At 43.9% G+C, this 22,141-nt stretch overlaps 1 protein-coding gene across 1 annotated transcript in view; it reads right to left on the bottom strand.

Moving 5' to 3' along the window:
• Nucleotides 1-21,445, bottom strand: part of LOC111974296 (GDNF family receptor alpha-2) — an 86,262-nt gene extending 64,817 nt beyond the window's left edge. Inside the window, exons 1-2 of the mRNA XM_024001992.2 lie at nucleotides 20,851-21,445; nucleotides 18,551-18,859 (exon numbers count right to left, since the gene is read on the bottom strand). Coding sequence (XP_023857760.1) covers nucleotides 18,551-18,859; nucleotides 20,851-20,890 — 349 coding nt within the window. The 5' untranslated portion in view covers nucleotides 20,891-21,445. The remainder of the gene's footprint in view (nucleotides 1-18,550; nucleotides 18,860-20,850) is intronic.
• Between the last annotated feature and the right edge of the window lie 696 nt (nucleotides 21,446-22,141).

Raw genomic sequence — 22,141 nt, 5'->3', positions numbered from 1 at the left:
TAACATTCTGGGAAAATACTGGAAGAGATTGAGACCCGCACACTGGGTGTTCGATGGGTGGAGATCAGGGCTCTGTTGAAGCCAGTCAAGTTCACCGATCTCGACAAAACATTTCCGTATGGACCTCGCTTTGTGCACATGGGCATTGTCATGCTGAAACAGGAAAGGGCCTTCCCAAACTGTTGCTACAAGTTGGAAGCACAGAATTGTCTAGAACGTCATTGTATGCTGTAGCGTTAAGATTTCCTTCACTGGAACTAAGGGGCCTAGTTTATGCTGATTAATGCGGACCCAAAAGCGACTTAAAAAACAGAGTCTTTATTCCAGGCAAAACACGACAGGGCGGAACAAGGACACAGGACAGCAAACATCAAACAAGAATCCGACAAGGACAGAAGCGGAAAACAGAGGAGAAATAGGGACTCTAATCAGAGGGCAAAATAGGGGACAGGTGTGAAAGAGTAAATGAGGTCGTTAGGAGAATGAGAAACAGCTGGGAGCAGGAACGGAACGATAGAGACAGAGAGCGGGAGAGGGAGAGAGGGAGGAGGAGAGAGAGAGAGAGAAAGAGGGAAAGAACCTAATAAGACCAGCAGAGGGAAGCACAGGGACAAGACATGAAAATAAATGACAAAACATGACAGTACCCCCCCACTCACCGAGCGCCTCCTGGCGCACTCGAGGAGGAACCCTGGCGGCAACGGAGGAAATCATCAATCAACGAACGGTCCAGCACGTCCCGAGATGGAACCCAACTCCTCTCCTCAGGACCGTAACCCTCCCAATCCACTAAGTACTGGTGACCACGTCCCCGAAACGCATATCCATGATCTTCCGTACCTTGAAATAGGTGCGCCCTCGACAAGGACGGGGGGGGGGGGGAGGAAGACGAACGGGGCGCGAAGAAAAGGCTTGACACAGGAGACATGGAAGACAGGTGGACGCGACGAAGATGTCGCGGAAGAAGCATCGCACAGCGACAGGATTGACGACCTGAGAGACACGGAACGGACCAATGAACCGCGGAGTCAACTTGCGAGAAGCTGTCGTAAGGGGGAGGTTGCGAGTGGAAAGCCACACTCTCTGACCGCGACAATACCTAGGACTCCTTATCCTACGTTTATTGGCGGCTCTCACAGTCTCGCCCTGTAACGGCAAAGTGCAGACCTGACCCTCCTCCAGGTGCGCTCACAACGTTGGACAAAAGCCTGAGCGGAGGGAACGATGGACTCGGCGAGCTGGGACGAGAACAGAGGAGGCTGGTACCCAAGACTACTCTGAAACGGAGATAGCCCGGTAGCAGACGAAGGAAGCGAGTTATGAGCGTACTCAGCCCAGGGAGCTGTTCTGCCCAAGACGCAGGGTTTCGAAACGAAAGGCTGGAACGATATGCGACAATCGACTGATTGGCCCTTTCTGCTTGACCGTTAGATTGGGGATGAAACCCGGAAGAGAGACTGACGGAAGCACCGATCAAACGACAGAACTCCCTCCAAAACTAGACGTGAATTGCGGACCTCTGTCTGAAACGACGTCTAACGGGAGGCCATGAATTCTGAACACATTCTCAAGATGATCGTGCCGTCTCCTGCGGAAGGAAGCTTAGCGAGGGGAATGAAATGTGCCGCCTTAGAGAACCTATCGATAACCGTAAGAATCACAGTCTTCCCCGCAGACGAAGGCAGACCGGTAATAAAGTCTAAGGCGATGTGGACCAGTGCGGAGAAGAGATGGAAGCGGTCTGAGACGACCGGCAGGAGAAGAGTTACCTGACTTAGTCTGCGCGCAGTCCGAACAAGCAGCCACGAAACGGCGCGTGTCACGCTCCTGAGTAGGCCACCAAAACCGCTGGCGAATAGAAGCAGCGTACCCGAAGCCGGGGTGGCCAGCTAACTTGGCAGAGTGAGCCCACTGAAGAACAGCCAGACGAGTAGAGACAGGAACGAACAGAAGGTTACTAGGACAAGCGCGCGGCGACGCAGTGTGGGTGAGTGCTTGCTTTACCTGTCTCTCAATTCCCCAGACAGTCAACCCGACAACACGCCCTTCAGGAGAATCCCCTCGGGGTCGGTAGAAGCCACAGAAGAACAAAGAGACGAGATAAGGCATCAGGCTTGTGTCTTATTTCCCGGGCGATAGGAAATCATGAACTCGAAACGAGCGAAAAACAACGCCCAACGAGCTTGACGTGCATTAAGTCGTTTGGCCGAACGGATGTACTCAAGGTTCTTATGGTCAGTCCAAACGACAAAAGGGACGGTCGCCCCTCCAACCACTGTCGCCATTCGCCTATGGCAAGCGGATGGCGAGCAGTTCGCGGTTACCCACATCATAGTTGCGTTCCGATGGCGACAGGCGATGAGAAATAAGCGCAAGGATGGACCTTATCGTCAGAATGGAAGCGGTGGGACAGAATGGCTCCCACGCCACCTCTGAAGCGTCAACCTCGACAATGAATTGTTTAGTGACGTCAGTAATAACAGGTAGGGCGGATGTTAAACGCTTCTTGAGGAGATCAAAAGCTCCCTGGGCGGAACCGGACCACTTAAAGCAAGACTTGACAGAAGTCAGAGCTGTGAACGGCATACGACCGAAATTACGAATGAAACGCCGATAGAAATTAGCGAAACCGAGAAAGCGCGCTGACCGACACGTGACTTAGGAACGGGCCAATCGCTGACAGCCTGGACCTTAGCGGGATCCATGTCATGCTTCAGCGGAAATAACAGAACCGAGAAATGTGACAGAGGAGACATGAAAGGCGCACTTCTCAGCCTTCAGCAGAGCAATTCCTAAAAGGCGCTGGAGTACACGTCGAACGTGCTGAACATGAACTCGAACGAGATAATCAGGATATCGTCAAGGTAAACGAAAACAAAGATGTTCAGCATGTCTCTCAGTACATCATTAACTAATGCCTGAAAGACAGCTGGAGCATTTGCGAGACCGAACGGCAAAACCCGGTATTCAAAATGCCCTAACGGAGTGTTAAACGCTGTCTTCCACTCGTCCCCCCCTCGATGCGTACGAGATGGTAAGCGTTACGAAGGTCCAACTTAGTAAAGAACCTGGCTCCCTGCAAAAACTCGAAGGCTGACGACATAAGGGGAAGCGGATAACGATTCTTAACCGTTATGTCATTCAGCCCTCGATAATCCACGCAGGGGCGCAGAGTACCGTCCTTCTTCTTAACAAAGAAAAACCCCGCTCCGGCGGAGAGGAAGAAGGCACCACGGTACCGGCGTCGAGAGAAACAGACAGATAATCCTCGAGAGCCTTACGTTCGGGAGCCGACAGAGAGTATAGTCTACCCCGAGGGAGTGGTCCCGGAAGGGAGTCAATACAACAATCATACGACCGGTGAGGAGGAAGGGAGTTGGCTCTGGACCGACTGAAGACCGTGCGCAGATCATGATATTCCTCCGGCACTCCTGTCAAATCACCAGGTTCCTCCTGAGTAGAGGGGACAGAAGAAACAGGAGGGATAGCAGACATTAAACACTTCACATGACAAGAAACGTTCCAGGATAGGATAGAATTACTAGTCCAATTAATAGAAGGATTATGACATACTAGCCAGGGATGACCCAAAACAACAGGTGTAAAGGTGAACGAAAAATCAAAAATGAAATAGTCTCACTGTGATTACCAGATACTGTGAGGGTTAAAGGTAGTGTCTCACATCTGATACTGGGAAGAGGACTACCATCTAAGGCGAACATGGGCGTGGATTTCCCTAACTGTCTGAGAGGAATGTCATGTTTCCGAGCCCATGCTTCGTCCATAAAACAACCTCAGCCCCAGAGTCTATCAAGGCACTGCAGGAAGCAGCCGAACGGTCCAGCGTAGATGGACCGACAAGGTATACAGGATCTTGATGGAAGACTTGAGTAGTAGCGCTCACCAGTAGCCCTCCGCTTACTGATGAGCTCTGGCCTCTTACTGGACATGACATGACAAAATGTCCAGCAGAACCGCAATAGAGGCAAAGGCGGTTGGTGATTCTCCGTTCCCTCTCCTTAGTCGAGATGCGAATACCTCCCAGCTGCATGGGCTCAGTCTCTGAGCCGGAGGAGATGGTTGAGATGCGGAGAGGGGAAACACCGTTAACGCGAGCTCTCTTCCACGAGCTCGGTGACGAAGATCTACCCGTCGTTCTATACGGATGGCGAGTGCAATCAAAGAGTCCACGCTGGAAGGAACCTCCCGGGAGAGAATCTCATCCTTAACCTCAGCGTGGAGTCCTCCAGAAAACAAGCGAGCAACGCCGGCTCGTTCCAGTCACTGGAGGCAGCAGAGTGCGAAACTCTATAGAGTAATCTGTTATGGATTGATCACCTTGACATAGGGAAGCCAGGACCCTGGAAGCCTCCTTCCCAAAAACTGAACGATCAAAAAACCGTGATCATCTCCTCTTTAAAGCTCAGAATATCGATAGAACACTCAGCCCTTGCCTCCCAGATGGCTGTGCCCACTCCCGAGCCGCACCAGTAAGGAGTGATATGACGTAAGCGATCCGAGCTCTCTCTCTTGAGTACGTGTTGGGCTGGAGAGAGAACACAATATCACACTGGGTGAGAAAGGAGCGACACTCAGTGGGCTGCCCAGAGTAACAAGGTGGGTTATTAACCCTAGGTTCCGGAGACTTGGAAGACCAGGAAGTATCTGGTGGCACGAGACGAAGACTCTGAAACTGTCCAGAGAGATCGGAGACCTGAGCGGCCAGGTTTCAACGGCATGACGAGCAGCAAACAATTCCTGCTCGTGTCTGCCGAGCATTGCTCCCTGGAACTCGACGGCAGTGTTGCGAGAATCCGTAGTCGCTGGGTCCATTCTTGGTCGGATTCTTCGTTATGCTGATTAATGCGGACCCAAAGCGACTTAAAGAAACAGAGTCTTTATTCCAGGCAAAAACACGACAGGGCGGAACAAGGACACAGGACAGCAAACATCAAACAAGAATCCGACAAGGACAGAAGCGGAAAACAGAGGAGAAATAGGGACTCTAATCAGAGGGCAAAATGGGGACAGGTGTGAAAGAGTAAATGAGGTCGGTTAGGTCTTATTAGGTTCTTTCCCTCTTTCTCTCTCTCTCTCTCCTCCTCCCTCTCTCCCTCTCCCGCTCTCTGTCTCTATCGTTCCGTTCCTGCTCCCAGCTGTTTCTCATTCTCCTAACGACCTCATTTACTCTTTCACACCTGTCCCCTATTTTGCCCTCTGATTAGAGTCCCTATTTCTCCCTCTGTTTTCCGCTTCTGTCCTTGTCGGATTCTTGTTTGATGTTTGCTGTCCTGTGTCCTTGTTCCGCCCTGTCGTGTTTTTGCCTGGAATAAAGACTCTGTTTCTTTAAGTCGCTTTTGGGTCCGCATTAATCAGCATAACACTAGGCCCCTTAGTTCCAGTGAAGGGAAATCTTAACGCTACAGCATACAATGACGTTCTAGACAATTCTGTGCTTCCAACTTTGTAGCAACAGTTTGGGAAGGCCCTTTCCTGTTTCAGCATGACAATGCCCATGTGCACAAAGCGAGGTCCATACAGAAATGTTTTGTCGAGATCGGTGAACTTGACTGGCTTCAACAGAGCCCTGATCTCAACCCCATCGAACACCCAGTGTGCGGGTCTCAATCTCTTCCAGTATTCTCAGATGTGATACTGGCGTACCTGGAACGACACTATTTGTAATAAACGGCCGTTAAACAGCGCAGACAGCCTCCTATCCTTTCTAAGAATAGAATATGCTAAATGTGGTGTTGGAGGGCCATAATACGGCACTTGTCCCTCTGGAAAGGGAGTTATTGATGAAACTACACAGCATAAGCTGCCCTCCTTCAGATGAGACATTAAATGGGATGCCCCGAATCTCTGTGGTCATTAAAATAGCCATGGGATGTGTCACTAAAGTAGGAGGTTAAGCCCAGTGTCTGGGCTAGTAAAAGGTTAACCCCTGTGTCTGAGCTAGTAGGAGGTTAATCCCAGTGTCTGGGCTAGTAAAAGGTTCATCCCAGTGTCTGGGCTAGTAGAAAGTTAACCCCAGTGGCTGGGCTAGTAGGAGGTTAACCCCAGTGTCTGGGCYAGTAGGAGGYTAACCCYAGTGTCTGGGCTAGTAGGAGGTTAACCCCAGTGTCTGGGCTAGYAGAAGATTAACCCCAGTGGCTGGGCTAGTAGAAGGTTAACCCCAGTTGCTGAGCTAGTGGAAGGTTAACCCCAGTGTCTGGGCTAGTGGAAGGTTAACCCCAGTGTCTGGGCTAGTAGAAGGTTAACCCCAGTGTCTGGGCTAGTAAAAGGTTAACCCCAGTGTCTGGGCTAGTAAAAGGTTAANCCCCAGTGTCTGGGCTAGTAAAAGGTTAACCCCAGTGTCTGGGCTAGTAAAAGGTTAATCCCAGTGTCTGGGCTAGTAAAAAGTTAACCCCAGTGGCTGGGCTAGGAGAAAGTTAACCCCAGTGTCTGGGCTAATAGAATATTAACTCCAGTGTCTGGGCTTCCAGAGGGACATCAGATTCTGCAACACACTCTGTTTTTCTGAGACATGATTTATCTCCAACATCTAAACAGATGATATACAAGCAGCAGGTTTTACAGTTCATCGAGCGAATAGGAAGCGGGCTCTCTCTGGCAAGAACAAAGGCGGTGGTGTCTGCTCCATGACCAATACCAAGTGGTACGATCTGATTTGCGAGCTTCTCCTCTCCCGACTTGGAATACTTTGTCATCAAATGTCGCCTTTTTTACATTCCAAGAGTTCTCAGGGATTATCACCACAGCTGTGTACATCCCTCCCCAAGCCGACACCAAAAATGCTCTCAATGATCTTCATTGGATCCTGAACAAACTGGAGACTGCGCACCTGGAGGCGGCATTAATTGTTTCGGGGTACTTGTAACAAAAGGTCTGTGCTCCCGAATTACTATAAACACGCAGCTCCCAAGTGGTGCAGCGGTTTAAGGCACTGCATCTCAGCGCTAGAGGTGTCACTACAGACCCTGGTTTGATCCTGAGCTGTATCACAACTGGCTGTGATCGGGAGTCCCATAGGGCGGCGCACAGCGTCGTCCGGGTTAGGGGAGGGTTTGGCTGGGGTAGGCCGTCATCGTAAAATAAGAATGTGTTCTTAAGTGACTTGCATGGTTAAATTAAGGTTAAAATAAAATACTGACTGTCCAACTCATAAAAATTCCACTCTTGACCACTGCTACACACCTTTTCAACAAGGGTATAAGGTCCTCCTTTCGGCAAATCTGACCACGACTCCCGACTCCATTTTTCTCAGCCCTGCCTATAAACAAAGACTCAAGGGGGACATTTCGGTGGTCAGGTCAGTACAATGCTGGTCTGACCAATCAGAATTCATGCTCCAAGACTGTTTTGACCATGTGGACTGGAATATGTTCCGGGGCACCTCTGGGGATAACATCAATGAATACACCGACGCAGTCACCGTATTCATAAAAAAATGTATAGATGATGTGATACCGATGGTATCTTTCAAAACTTACCCGAATCAAAAACAGTGGATTCATGGAAGCCTTGTCCGGAAACTGAAGGAGAGAGATGCTGCTTATAAACACGGCAAGGAGACCAGGGACAATTGTATGGTTAAACAGTAAAAATACAACAAATAAAAGTATAGGGACAAAGTGGAGGAGCAATTCAGCTGGTTGGACACGATGCGTATGTGGCAGGGGCTTCCAACGATCATGGATTAAAAAAAGAAAGCCAGTCACGTCGTGGACATCAGCGCTGCCCTACCGGATGACCTAAAACCCTTTTTTTTCAAGGTTTGAGCATAACGACACTGAGCTGCCGAGGAAAGGTCCTGAAGATAACAAGGGCTATGTGCTTATGGTCTCCACGGAGGGTGTATGTATTTCATTCAATCATGTTAACCCTCGCCCGGCTGCCGGCCAAGACGACATCCCTAGCCGCAACCTCAGAGCATGTGCAGACCAGCTAGCTGTTGTGATTTCTGACATGATGTTATCCCCACCTGCTTCAAGATGTCAACTATCATCCCGTGCCCAAAAATGGGAAAGTAACTGAACTGAATGACTACTGACCCGTAGCACTCACTTCCGTCACCATGAAGTGCTTCGACAGGCTAGTCAAAGACCACATCCCCTCATCCCTCCCCGAGATACTCGACCCTCTTCAAATCGACTACCGCCCGACAGTTCCTATGACAATGCAATCGCCATTGCACTGTAAACTGCCCTCACACTGCAAACTGCCCTCACCCACCTGGACAGAAGGAATGAACACAGTTGAAGTCGGAAGTTTACGTAAACCTTAGCCAAATACATTTAAACTCAGTTTTTCACAATTCCTGACATTTAATCCTAGTAAAAATTCCAAGTCTTAGGTCAGTTAGGATCACAACTTTATTTTAAGAATGTGACACGTCAGAATAATAGTAGAGAGAATGATTTATTTGAGCTTTTATTTCTTTCAACACATTCCCAGTGGGTCAGTTTACATACACTCAATTAGTATTTGGTAGCATTGCCTTTAAATTGTTTAACTTGGGTCAAATCTTTCGGGTAGCCTTCCACAAGCTTCCCACAATAAGTTGGGTGAATTTTGGCCCATTCCTCCTGACWGAGCTTGTGTTACTGAGTCAGGTTTGTAGGCCTCCTTGCTCGCACGCGCTTTTTCAGTTCTGCCCTCAAATTTTCTATAGGATTGAGGTCAGGGCATTGTGATGGCCACTCCAGTACCTTGACTTTGTTGTCCTTAAGCCATTTTGCCACAACTTTGGAAGTATGCTTGGGGTTAATGTCCATTTAGAAGACCCATTTGCGACCAAGCTTTAACTTCCTGACTGATGTCTTGAGATGTTGCTTCGATATATCCACATAATTTTCCTTTCTCGTGAGGCCATCAATCTATTTTGTGAAGTGCACCAGTCCCTCCTGCAGCAAAGCACCCCCACAATATGATGCTGCCACCCCCATGCTTCATGGTTGGGATGGTGTTCTTCGGCTTGCAAGCCTCTCCCTTTTTCCTCCAAACATAACGATGGTCATCATAGCTAAACAGTTCTATTTTAGTTTCATCAGACAAGAGGACATTTCTCCAAAAAGTACAATCTCTGTCCCCATGTCCAGTTGCAAACCGTAGTCTAGCTTTTTTATGGCGGTTTTGGAGCAGTGGATTCTTCCTTGCTGAGTAGCCTTTCAGGTTATGTCGATATAGGACTCGTTTTACTATGGATATAGATAATTTTGTACMTGTTKCCTCCAGCATCTTCACAAGGTCCTTTGCTGTTGTTCTGGGATTGATTTGCACTTTTCGCACCAAAGTACGTTCATCTCTAGGAGACAGAATGCATCCCTTTCCTGAGCGGTATGACGGCTGCGTGGTCCCATGGTGTTTATACTTGCGTACTATTGTTTGTACAGATGAAGGTGGTACCTTCAGGCGTTTGGAAATTGCTCCCAAGGATGAACCAGACTTGTGGAGGTCTACAATTTTTTTCTGGGGTCTGGGCTGAGTTCTTTTGATTTTCCCATCATGTCAAGCAAAGAGGCACTGAGTTTGAAGGTATGCCTTAAAATACATCCACTGGTACACCTCCAATTGACTCAAATGATGTCAATTAGCCCATCAGAAGCTTCTAAAGCCATGACATAATTTTCAGGAATTTTCCAAGCTGTTTAAAGGCACAGTCAACTTAGTGTATGTAAACTTCTGACCCACTGGAATTGTGATACAGTGAATTAGAAGTGAAATAATCTGTCTGTACATTTTTGGGGAAAAATGACTTATGTCATGCACGAAGTAGATGTCCTAACCGACTTGCCAGAACTATAGTTTGTTAACAAGAAATGTGTGGAGTGGTTGAAAACAAGTTTTAATGACTTCAACCTAAGTGTATGTAAACTTCTGACTTCAACTGTATGTGAGGACCCCCCCATTAAAGGTTGCTTTGCTATTCCTAGACAGCGGAATGACCATTGCCTCCCTCCAGCCCTGAGGGTACACACCGTCTTCTAGGTTTAAATTGAAGATGTGGCAAACAGGAGTCGCAATGTATTCCGCTACCAACCTCAGCAATTTACCATCCAGGTTGTTGGTAACAGGTGGCTTGTTCTTATATATAAATAGCAAAAAAATCCCTCTTCAACACCAACTTTGCGGAACTCAAAACTACAGTGCTTGTGTTTCATTACTTGGTCCGATATGCATGAATATGAAGGCTCAGCATTTGTTGTTTGCATGTCATGCCAAAGTTAGCTAATCTTGTCAACAAAAAAGTTATTAAAGTGTTTGGCAATATCAAAGGGTTTTGTTATGAACAAGCCATCTTCCTCAATGGATAGTAGAAGGTTAACCCCAATGTCTGGGCTACTATAAAGGTTAACAACAGTGTCCAGGCTAGTAGGAGGTTACCCCAGTCCGGGATAGTAGGGGGTTAACCCCAGTATCCGGGCTATATTCGAGCTTCTCATACTAAAGTGTGGCCATCTTATCATCCCTAGCTTCCAAATGACTCATTCAACTCCTCTCGGATATCATGGACATATTGGAACTAGTGGATATATGGAGGCTTAAATATCCTGACTTAGTGAGATATACATAGTGGAGGCTCATGGTGGAAATTCAATCAAATCCTATTGGATGATAACTTGTTTTTAACTAGAACAGAAGAATTAACATAGGTACAGCAGATCCCCTTATTGTATGGGACACTTATAAATTTGCCTTTAATTAAAGGCCACACAATTTAGTAGTAATTTCTTAAACAAAAGCAATTTAGGTCAAAAGAATCCATATTAACAAAGGAAATGGAACAGTACAGATCGATAGCAACAAAAACTCTACCATAGAGGCACAGAATAAGTTAGATGAAAAACAAAAAGAACTGGAGGAACTTATTCAAGAAAGCTCAAGTATAATATACACTACCGTTCATTGGGTTTGGGGTCACTTAGAAATGTCCTTGCTTTTGTCCATTCAAATAACATCAAATTGATCAGAAATACAGTGTAGACATTGTTAATGTTGTAAATGTCTATTGTAGCTGGATGATTTTTAATGGAATATCTACATAGGCGTACAGTGGCCCATTATCAGCAACCATCACTCCTGTGTTCCAATGCATGTTGTGTTAGCTAATCCAAGTAAATCATTTTAAAAGGCTAATTGATCATTAGAAAACCCTTTAGCAAGTATGTTAGCACAGCTGAAAACGGTTGTGCTTATTAAAGAAGCAATAAAACTGCCATTCTTTAGACTAGTTGAGTATCTGGAGCATCAGCATTTGTGGGTTCGATTACAGGCTCAAAATGGCTAGAAACAAATAACTTTCTTCTGAAACTCGTCAGTCTATTCTTGTTCTGAGAAATGAAGGCTATTCCATGCGGGAAATTTCCAAGAAACTGAAGATCTCGTACAACGCTGTGTACTACTCACTTCACAGAACAGCGCAAACTGGCGCTAACCAGAATAGAAAGAGGAGTGGGAGGCCACGGTGCACAACTGAGCAAGAGGACAAGTACGTTTGAGTGTCTAGTTTGAGAAACAGATGCCTCACAAGTCCTAAACTGGCAGCTTCATTAAATAGTACCCGCAAAACACCAGTCTCAACATCAACAGTGAAGAGGCAACTACGGATGCTGGCCTTCTAGGCAGAATTCCTTTGTCCAGTGTCTGTGGTCTTTTGCCCATGTTGATCTTTTCTTTTTATTGGCCAGTCTGAGATTTTTGCAACTCTGCCTAGAAGGCCAGCAGCCCGGAGTCGCCTCTTCACTGTTGACGTTGAGACTGGTGTTTTGCGGTACAATTTAATGAAGCTGCCTCTTTCTATTCTGTTGTATTCGGCTCATGTGACAAATACAATTTGATTTGATTTATACAGTGCATTCGGAAAGTATTCAGACCCCTTAATTTTTTCCATATTTTGATACCTTATTCTAAAATTTATTAAATATTTTTCCCTTATAAATCTACACATAATACCCCATAATGACAAAGGGTCTGAATATTTATGTAAATAAGGTATTTCGTTTTTTATATATATACATTTGCAAAAAATAAAAAAATAAAATCCCTTCATTATGTGGTATTGTGTGTAGATTGCTGAGGATGTTTTATTTCATCCATTTTAGAATAAGGCTGTAATGTAACAAAATGTGGGAAAAGGCAAGGGGTCTGAATACTTTCCGAAGGCACTGTATGTAGTGAGAAAGCAAAGACAGCCAGACAAACATAGTATACTCTGTCCCTCAGCATGCCCACGTACAACAATTTCCCATTTTACCAGTGCTTGGAAATCTCAGGGGAACTACAGATACTACTGAGAAAGGTTATTTTTCCCAGAGACTTGCCATGAAGTCTGTTTATCCATCCTAACTGGACATTGTAAAATAGTGTAATCTTCAAACAAAGCCAAATGTTCTAGCTTTGAAAGTGTGGTGGCCAGTCTCCGGGACAGCTTATAGAGGATCAAGGATGATGAAGCTCTATTCTGTGTCTGTGGGGACTGTGGGGAAGTTGAGGGATCCAAACCGTTTCAGTTTAACCCAAGTGGCTGAGAAAAAACTGTACCTGCCTCTCATACAAGTAGAAAATCATGTAGCCTCATCCACATATAATAATCAAATCAAATCAAATTGTATAGGTCACATACACATGGTTAGCAGATGTTATTGTGAGTGTAGCAAAATGCTTGTGCTTCTAGTTCCGACAGTGCAATAATATCTAACAAGTAATCTAACAATTCTACAACAACTACCTAATAAACACAAATCTAAGTAAAGGGATGGAATAATAATATATAGATATAAATATATGGATGAGCGATGACCGAGCGGCATAGGCAAGATGCAATAGAGGGTATATACATAAGGGATGAGTAATGCAAGATATGTATACATCATTATTAAAGTGCCATTATTATCGTGACTAGTGATCCATTTGTTAAAGTGGCCAATGATTTCAAGTCTGTATGTAGGCAGCAGCCTCTCTGTGTTAGTGGCGGCTGTTTAACAGTCTGATGGCCTTGAGATAGAAGCTATTTGTCAGTCTCTCGGTCCCAGCTTTGATGCACCTGTACTGACCTAGCCTTCTGGATGGTAGCGGGGTGAACAGGCAGTGGCTCGGGTGGTTGTTGTCCTTGATGATCTTTTTGGCCTTCCTGTGACAACGAGTGCTGTAGGTGTCCAGGAGGGCAGGTAGTTTGTCCCCGGTGATGCAGTGTGCAGAGGTTGTTGGCGTAAACGGTTGCCGTACCAGGCAGTGATACAGCCCGACAGGATGCTCTCAATTTTGCATCTGTAAAAATTTGTGAGGGTTTTAGGTGACAAGCTCAAATTTCTTCAGCCTCCTGAGGTTGAAGAGGCACTGTTGCACCTTTTTCACTTTGTCCGTGATGTGTACTCAGAGGAACTTAAAACTTTCCACCTTCTCCACTGCTGTCCCGTTGACGTGGATATGGGGGTGCTCCCTCTGCTATTTCCTGAAGTCCACAATCATCTCCTTTGTTTTGTTGACGTTGAGTGAGAGGTTGTTTTCCTGACCCCACACTCCGAGTGCCCTCACCTCCTCCCTACAGGCTGTCTCGTCGTTGTTGGTGATGAAGCCTACTACTGTTGTGTAGTAATAACAGTGCATCTTAATGTAAGTCAAAGAGGAAGTAATACTTAATTAACAATAATATTGTCAAACATAAAATGATAGCGTGAACAAAGGTAGTGAATTCATTTTGAAAGTGTTTTACAGTGTTATCACATGCCATACAGAATTAGAACTGCACAAATACAGCGTAATTGTACTCTCGCTTGGGGGTTAAAAGATTCACATTCGCAACAGGCGGCCATGCCACTCTTTCAAGAACTATGCTATTTGACAGTCACCCAATCAATTATGCATTAATCAAGTAATACAAATTCTTCCCAGCTGTTTAGTGTACGATTGTTTGCCAGAGGGCAACAACTTATTGTGGTAATTAGGACTGTTTGACTTCCTTTGCTCTGACAGTGTTGCGCATGGCGAGAGTGGCACAGACAATCAGGCCTCCCTTGTAGGGGATTCTGCTCTTCAGTGGATTCGGGGATGACTGCCTAAGGGTTTTAAACTGTACAGAATCTCAAATCCATAACGTATTCATTATCAATAAGAGTGCATTCCTGAGGTGATGGAAGCGTCCTATGGATTTTCCGGTCTTGGTAAACAGCTTATGGCTTGAAGCAAAGTCAATTTTAATAGCTGTCATTCATCTTATTTGTTTAAAGGTGGCCTAGTCTATTTGCATAAATGTAGAATATTGATTCCATATCTCTCGTTAGTTGAGGACTATCTGTGGAGAAGAAAATTGCACAGGCTATGATAGCTAGTCCACTCCCATGATTTCAATAATGCACATTCAATCATCCTAAAACCTTCGGGGCAGGACAAATCCAAATTCCTACATGCCTTTATTAAGAAGGCAAAACAGGCTGTCTCTTCCTGCCTGGGTAAGAGTGGAGAATTTCCCAACAATAGCTGCCACTCTGGGTGTCATTTTAGTCATATTGAAAACTGTTTGGTGGATCTTCAGTTACAGTAAAGGAAATCATTAGAGGGATTTGAAAGGACATAGAGAACCATCACTGTCATCATATTTCACTGATCCTTTTCACAAGTTTTGGGGGGCCTGAAAACCTTTTGATCTTTTCCAGAAAAATATTGACAGGTCTCTTCCTCGGATGATGAAGCACCCACCTAGTGAGCGTGGTCAGATGAGGAAAAATAGAGGACACATTCAGCATGCAGAGGCAAACTCCCATTGCCTCACAGGACAGTGGATGGCTAAGGTAATGGCCAGTGACTGCTACCATAGCTCATGGTAATGATGGGTTCACTGAGGAATACTGTAACCCCATATATGTTCTCCTTTTAACTCTGCTTGGGTCCCCAGTATAACATACTCAAGCTGGCATAGGGTTCCTATTTCCCCCTCTCTAAATTAGCTGCCTAGCGATATTAGCATAGAATACTGACAGATTCGGCTCCTGACCTTTAAGAATGCTGGCATTCATAAAAATGGAGGGGAATAAATCATTTAAAAAAAATTGGATTCTTTGGTTATTTCATGTAAGATCTCCCAATGGCCTGAGACAGACTCACGTATTCTCCCTGCTGTAGAAGTCTGTTCTACTAATTAAACTGCAAGGAAACCGCCCACATAAAGGCTTTCAATTCTCTTTGCTATCTGCTCAAATCACTTTCAATTTAAAGAACAAACCAGTGATATGTGAGGAATGGGACTTACTGTTAACTGACTGGTTGGAACTGCCTCAAACCCTGGTGCTCTCCCCAAGAGGTTTAAGGCCCAATCGAAAAAGAAATGCAGCTGCCTTTATGTTTTTAAAGAGCATGCTCCCACACATGCCTTTTGTAGATTCAGACTCTTAACCCCAGTTGTCCGACAGTGAGAAGGACCTATTCAAAAGGCGAGCCATTACCCGCCAAAGACCGATACATTGACACTTTGAATTCAGCTGGCATTTATTTGAAAACTTCAATTAACGGGTCACATTTACGACTGCCAAAGACGGAGCGTGAGTAGCCCAACAAAAGCTTGTCCTTTTCACAGCGGCACCACCCTTGAGTGTGCCACCTAAACTATCCCATGCACAGCGAAACAGTCTAAGCACTCACCAAATTACATTGGAAAACAGCAAATTGGCCGGCTTATTGCAAAGTGCACATTACAAAAATAAGAGCAAATTCATTAGCAATGTGAAGGCTGCTACTGGGTTGGATGTGCGATTATCCTTGCACTAGGCGTGTAAGTCCTTATCCCTACATTACACTCAGAACATTTCATTATTGAAAATTCACATCTCAAAATAGAAGATGAATATCATATAAGGACATGTAGGCTACTTACAGACGACGTGACATTTTTACCTTCGCTTTTGTTTTGTCATATTTAAATTCTACACTTGCATGACATTTATACCTGTTGCTCCTGTCTCTTTCACTATACTCCACCCATGTTTTGTGCTCAACTCTTAAACCTGCCTACAATACATTATGCAAAATGCCTGGAACTGCAATTGTTGCAATTAAGCACATACAAACCTTTAAAAGGGCCATGCATTCAAAATTCAGTTTTGACCAATAACAAAGAGTTCCAAACCTCTGCCAATAACAGCTAGTTAAGGTTACATATATTTCATTACATTAGGCCTCTCCAATTAGGTGCCTCATTCAGACCACTCCTAGCAAAATACATTTTAGAAATTATTTTTGCTAAAAAGCAATGAAAAAATATATACAGTGCATTCGGAAAGTAGACAGACCCCTTGAATTTTTCCACATTTTGTTACGTTACAGGCACATTTTTATCCTCATCTACACACAGTACCCCATAATGACAAAGCAAAAACAGGTTGACATTTTTGCAAATTTATCAAAAAAATAAATGAAATATCACATTTACTTAAGTATTCACACTTTACTCAGTACTTTGTTGATGCACCTTTGGCAGAGATTACAGCCTCGAGTCTTCTTGGGTATGACGCTACAAGCTTGGCACACCTGTATTTGGGGAGTTTCTCCCATTCTTCTCTGCAGATCCTCTCAAGCTCTGTCCGGTTGGATAGGGAGCCTCGCTGCACAGCTACTTTCAAGTCTCTCCAGAGATTTTTTGATCGGATTCAAGTCCGAGCTTTGGCTGAGCCACTCGAGGACATTCAGAGACTTGTCCCAAAGCCACTCCTGTATTGTCTTGGCTGTGTGCTTAGGGTCGTTGTTCTGTTGGAAGGTGAACCCTCAATTGAATTTACCACAGGTGTACTCTAATCAAGTTGTAGAAACAGCTCAAGGATGATCAATGGAAATAGGATGAACCTGAGCTCAATTTTGAGTCTCATAGCAAAGGGTCTGAATACCTATGTAAATAAGCTATTTCTGTTTTTTATTTGTATTTACATTTGCAAAAAAAAAATTAAACCTGTTTTCACTTTGTCATTATGGGGTATTGTGTTTAGATGGTTGAGGAAAATGTTTGATTTAATCCATTTCCGAATACGGCTGTAACGTAACAAAATGTGGAAAAAGGGAAAGGGACTGAATACTTTCCGAATGCACTGTATACCATTTTAATGGGGAATTATTACAGTAAGGTACATAATTGTTACCCAGAAATGATTTGATATTGAAAAAAATGGGTTGCAATGGGCCTTTAATAAATCTGCCCCAAAGTCCCTTAATGCCTTGCCACTTTAGTCAACAGCAACACAGGCGGGCTCTTAAGATTTATCTACATAGCCCGTAGACATCCCCCTATCTGCTGAGAAAACCTTTCAAAGCTGGTGCTCTTCCTACAATATCCCAACTTCTTCTGGTTTTTGTCCACAACAATATTTTAAGTGGGTTGCAGCGTTTTGAGGGTCTGTGGGGAATCAGCCCTTGTGTTTGTTTCCAAAAAAACAATGTTATACACAGATTTTTTCCAGTTAACAAAAGCCTGGTTGACTGCACAATGGATCGTGATTAGATTAAAGCTGCACTGTAAGAACTCTGGCATCCATTAAGGCCCGTTTTATCTCCCTGGACAGTACCTAAATGGGACAGTTGCATTCTTCGGTTAAGTATCCTCAGTGAAGGACACACGGGAGGTCTGTATTTGTCCAAACAACTTACTGTAGCGTACTGTATCATAAAATGTTAACTCTGTTCAAGAAGGTCTGCTTCAGTGTTCTAACATTCCACTTAAACCTTCTATCATAGAGCATAGGCTTAGAGACTGACATCTCCAACTGCAGTTGACATTTTTATTTGACCTTTATTTAACTAAGCAAGTCAGTTATTAAGAACAAATTCTTATTTTCAATGACGGCCTAGGAACTGCCTTGTTCAGGGGCAGAACGACAGGTTTTTACCTTGTCAGCTCTGGGATTTAATCTTGCAGCCTTTCGGTTACAAGTCCAATGCTCTAACCACTAGGCTACCTGCCGCCCAATAGCATATGAAATGTCAAAAGTTTTGACTACATTAGATCTTATGACCTGATTCGACATTAGCTGCAGGGATGTTTTAAGATATTCATTATACCACGTTTATGACAATGTAAAGTAGCCTTTTGAAGGGTTAAGGTTTAAGTGAAACATTACCTCCTACACTGTACAGTGCAAGTGGCCGGCTCCAGGTCATTGAACGGTGGGTTTCTAACCTAATAATATGATAATATGGAACTCTTGTGGTGAAAACCAATAGTGCTCTCATAACAGGTCTCGCTGCTGTAATTTCATTATTGCTCCATTATTTCACAGAGAATGGAAAGCATATATTTTTCATCAGGGGGTTCAGGGTATCACTATATCCTGTAGCAGATACAGCATAGGATGCATGAGACGTTCCTTTCCATATGTTCTGCATTTTGTACAGAGACCTGAATGATCACTATCTGATGATGTGTTTGTTTTTTATCAATGTGATATAGGTACAATTCATAACAGCAGAGTCATCTTTGCACATAACAGCAGTTCTCAATTTGTAAGTATCTCTCTAGCTGAGTATGTTGCACCAGACACAAACAGGAATTCATTGATTTCAGTCTCACCTTCGGTCAGGCCCATGTGGATGCTCCAGTAGCTCTGCAGACACTGCAGCTCTTTCTTCATGCCCCTTTTACAGCGACAGTCATACAGCGGGCTGACCAGCAGCACCTCCAGGGCAGCCTGGCACTCCCTGTTGGCCAGCATGGTGTCCCTCTCTCTGCCCACCAGGCACTGCCGCATCACCCGGTAGCGGGAGCTGCACTGGGGGTTCTGGTTGCACATGTCACTGGCCCTCACGCAATCCACCCAGCCATGGGCACCCGTCCCAGCCAGGGCCGAATAGGAACCGCCCGAGGAGTACGCAACTCCGTCTGAGGGAGAGAAAGGAGGCTCTCTCATTGGTCTAACTGAATAGAGTTACACATGCATGGACATATTTAATGGATTTGCTGTAGATACCACTGGTGCTGTATAAACATTTCGTTTGGTGTAAGGTAGTGTTTCCAAAACCTCTCCTTGAGTACCCCCAGCTGTTCCATGTGTTTGATATATTACAGAATTAGCACACCTGATTCAACAGATGAAGGGCTTTGTGATAAGTTGACAAATTGAGTGCTAGCACTGGAGTACATTAAATAAGTGGAATAGCTGTGGGGTACTCAAAGATAGGTTTAGAAAACACTGGTGTCAGGGTTGTTTCTGATCATACAACATTTTGTTTATGAATATGAAACATGCAGAGAAAACATTCACATCTAAGGAAATGCAATGAATTAATGGTGTAATCATCCAATGGGCAAAACCGGTTGCAATGAATCCATTCTGATGGTTGTTGTGACGTCACGGTCGCCATGGTTTTCTGACCACTTATGACAATTTATTTAATGTCTCAATGTTGTCATGAAAGAGACATCTTTAACTGGTTATAATCTAGTTATTTGATGTAGCCACAACCAATTTACAACCAGAATGATGACATCCCATGCCAAATGTTGTACACTGGGCACCATATATTGGTCCTCAACCCTCTTAATGATGTAATATTTCTCTTCTCTCAAGAGAGGAAAGGACAATCTCAGCGGACAGAATTTGGCATGGGATGTCATAATGACATAATTTTCTGGTAGAAACGTCAGATTACCAGAGGAAATACATCATATTTTGGTTGTTATCTGGTCAGATAACCAGATTAGAACCAGTTAAAGAAGTTTTGTCCAGTCGCTAAAGATATTTATTTAAAAAAAAACATTTTACAATCAGTATACAACCTGACCATGACGTCATTGCAACCGGTTCTGCTGAATGGGATGAAACAGGTGCAAGATTTTCGAAAACTACACCCAGGAACCACAGGTTGGTGGCACCTTNGCTGGAGTGTGAATAAGTGGAATGATATCCAATACTATCAATATACTACGATATTGATGCCATTCCATTCGCGCCGTTTCAGCCATTTTTATGAGCCGTCCTCCTTTCAGCAGCCTCCACTGCCAGGAACAGATCCAAATATGTTAGACTTGTTTAACAAGTCAATATAGGTAATGTTCATAGCACACACACATTTGGCACATCCCCTAGCTATGAGATATTCTTCAGTCTATTATCTGTTATGCTTCATGGTCATTGATCTCAATGCACTTACCTTGGGAATATTAACGTCGTACCATATTGTTATTGTACATGACAGTCAAATCAATAAAACCAAAATATTGAAGGCAAAATAAAGGCTTATCTCTTGAATGGAGTAGACAAACACCAACTCCAATATAGATGGAAAGAGTGATTTGAGCGAAACCTCAGGTCGTTCTAAACCTGCAAACTGCTGAGGGGGGATATTGCTAGAGACTTTGCAATAAAGTAGAGGGAGTGTGCAGTAAAACTAAATTATGCAAATAACCATTATCCTAACAGATAAATTGAACATATTCTACCACAAAGACAGATCATCCTCATCATCCTCATCATCATCATGTTTAGGCCATTCATTAATTTTATGTGGTTTTTTTTACTCTCTCAATCTTAATCAAATAAGCAGATGAGAATGAGATGCCAAGAGACAATACATATCTGCTCTAAAAACAATTTGGAGTAGGTAAAATGTTGCACCTAATAGACTCTAACATGCGCTCTATGGGTAATTACGGAAATAATGTCAATGTAATTGATTTAATGACACAATACTAAAATGTAAGATTGATTTCATAATGAGTAGGCTATAGTCGAAACAGCATCACATGAAAGAGCCTACTGAATGTATTATGTTCAGAACAATTACTAAACTATCCCCACGCATGTAATGTTATGGAATGAATGGTTTTATCTAATTGTAAACTTAAGAAACATAAAAATATGAATGTCTCACCTAATAGAAAAAGAACGAAGTAGAAATAAATCCACATCATGACGAATTAAAAGCCTTATTAGATTCAGAGTCAAGAATCTGTAAAAGCGGGGATCCGATTTAATTATCTTCCTCTTGTAAACGTGTTGTAAATCCCTTTCCAAATATTTTATTCCGGCGTAACTAAGTGTGAGAATTTGAATATCCTCTGAAAAAACTCCAGTTATTACGGAACTCGGTTTTACAATTTCCACGTCTCAATAATCCACCAATTTCAAAACACAAAAAATTAAATGTCAAAATCCTCTTGGTAAAGGAATTCAAATCCCTTTAAGAAATTATTTCAGGTATAAACTGTACATATCGAATGAACTGTGGCATCTCCGCATCAAGAGCTCTGCTGATCCAGTTCGGAGCTCCCTGACTTGAAACGAGAAGCAAAGAAAATTATTCGGCAACGATATTGATGTCAAATAACTTTTCACAATGACATTTCTCTGGAGGTTTATGGAAACTACAGCTACTAGCCTACGCAGGAGGGTCACTGGTGAGTGCAGACTTGACCAGACTTGACTCTCCAAAAGCGGCGCGCGTCTGACTTTAGTGCGAGTCTCTGCGCTTCTTTTTGAGTGTTCTGGAATCACAGGAGTTCATTTAATGAGCGTCGGAAAAACAGAAGAGGGCGATGCTGACTCACTCGTTTACTGAAAAACTATTAACACCGCTATCTTTGCAATAATGGTTTCTCTCAAATTATTATGAGAGTCCATCTTCCGGTTGACACAGCTCGATTAGGTCTACTCTGTTATAGTCTACGCATGGAAATAATGTTCAGTGGATTGTGACATTTGGGAATCGGCTGTCTTTTATGTCGTGCTTCCACAATCTGCTAGCTCATTCACTATAAAACGAATGTCCTCTTTTAAAGTCAAGGCAGGACATGTGCCTGTTCCTTCACATCGCTAAATGCGTAATAAATGTTGATTTATTTGTCAGATACTTTCATGAGATCACATTTTTACCCTACTTTTTCTATGTCAATGCCAGCTCATAACGTGTAGGGCTTCACACGAAACTAATGCAGGCCTACCAGTCAAACAGTTATGAAATGCAGACTTGTCATATAGCAGAGATGATAACAAAAGCGTCATTCATTTCAGCTATATCCCATAATTTCATTTCATGTCGCATTAGAATGTTGGTCTCAAATGTAGAGGGTTAAGGGACACAATGCATTGTATTGTGTCAATGCCAAGGATGCCATGAAGTTAACGTTGATGCTCCATTTTTCTAAATGTTCGAATTTTCAAGT

The sequence above is a fragment of the Salvelinus sp. IW2-2015 genome, linkage group LG15 (genome assembly GCF_002910315.2).
Source record: "Salvelinus sp. IW2-2015 linkage group LG15, ASM291031v2, whole genome shotgun sequence".
Lineage (NCBI taxonomy): Eukaryota > Metazoa > Chordata > Actinopteri > Salmoniformes > Salmonidae > Salvelinus > Salvelinus sp. IW2-2015.
Note: the sequence above shows the minus strand (reverse complement) of the source record. Positions and strands in the feature narration are given on the sequence as shown.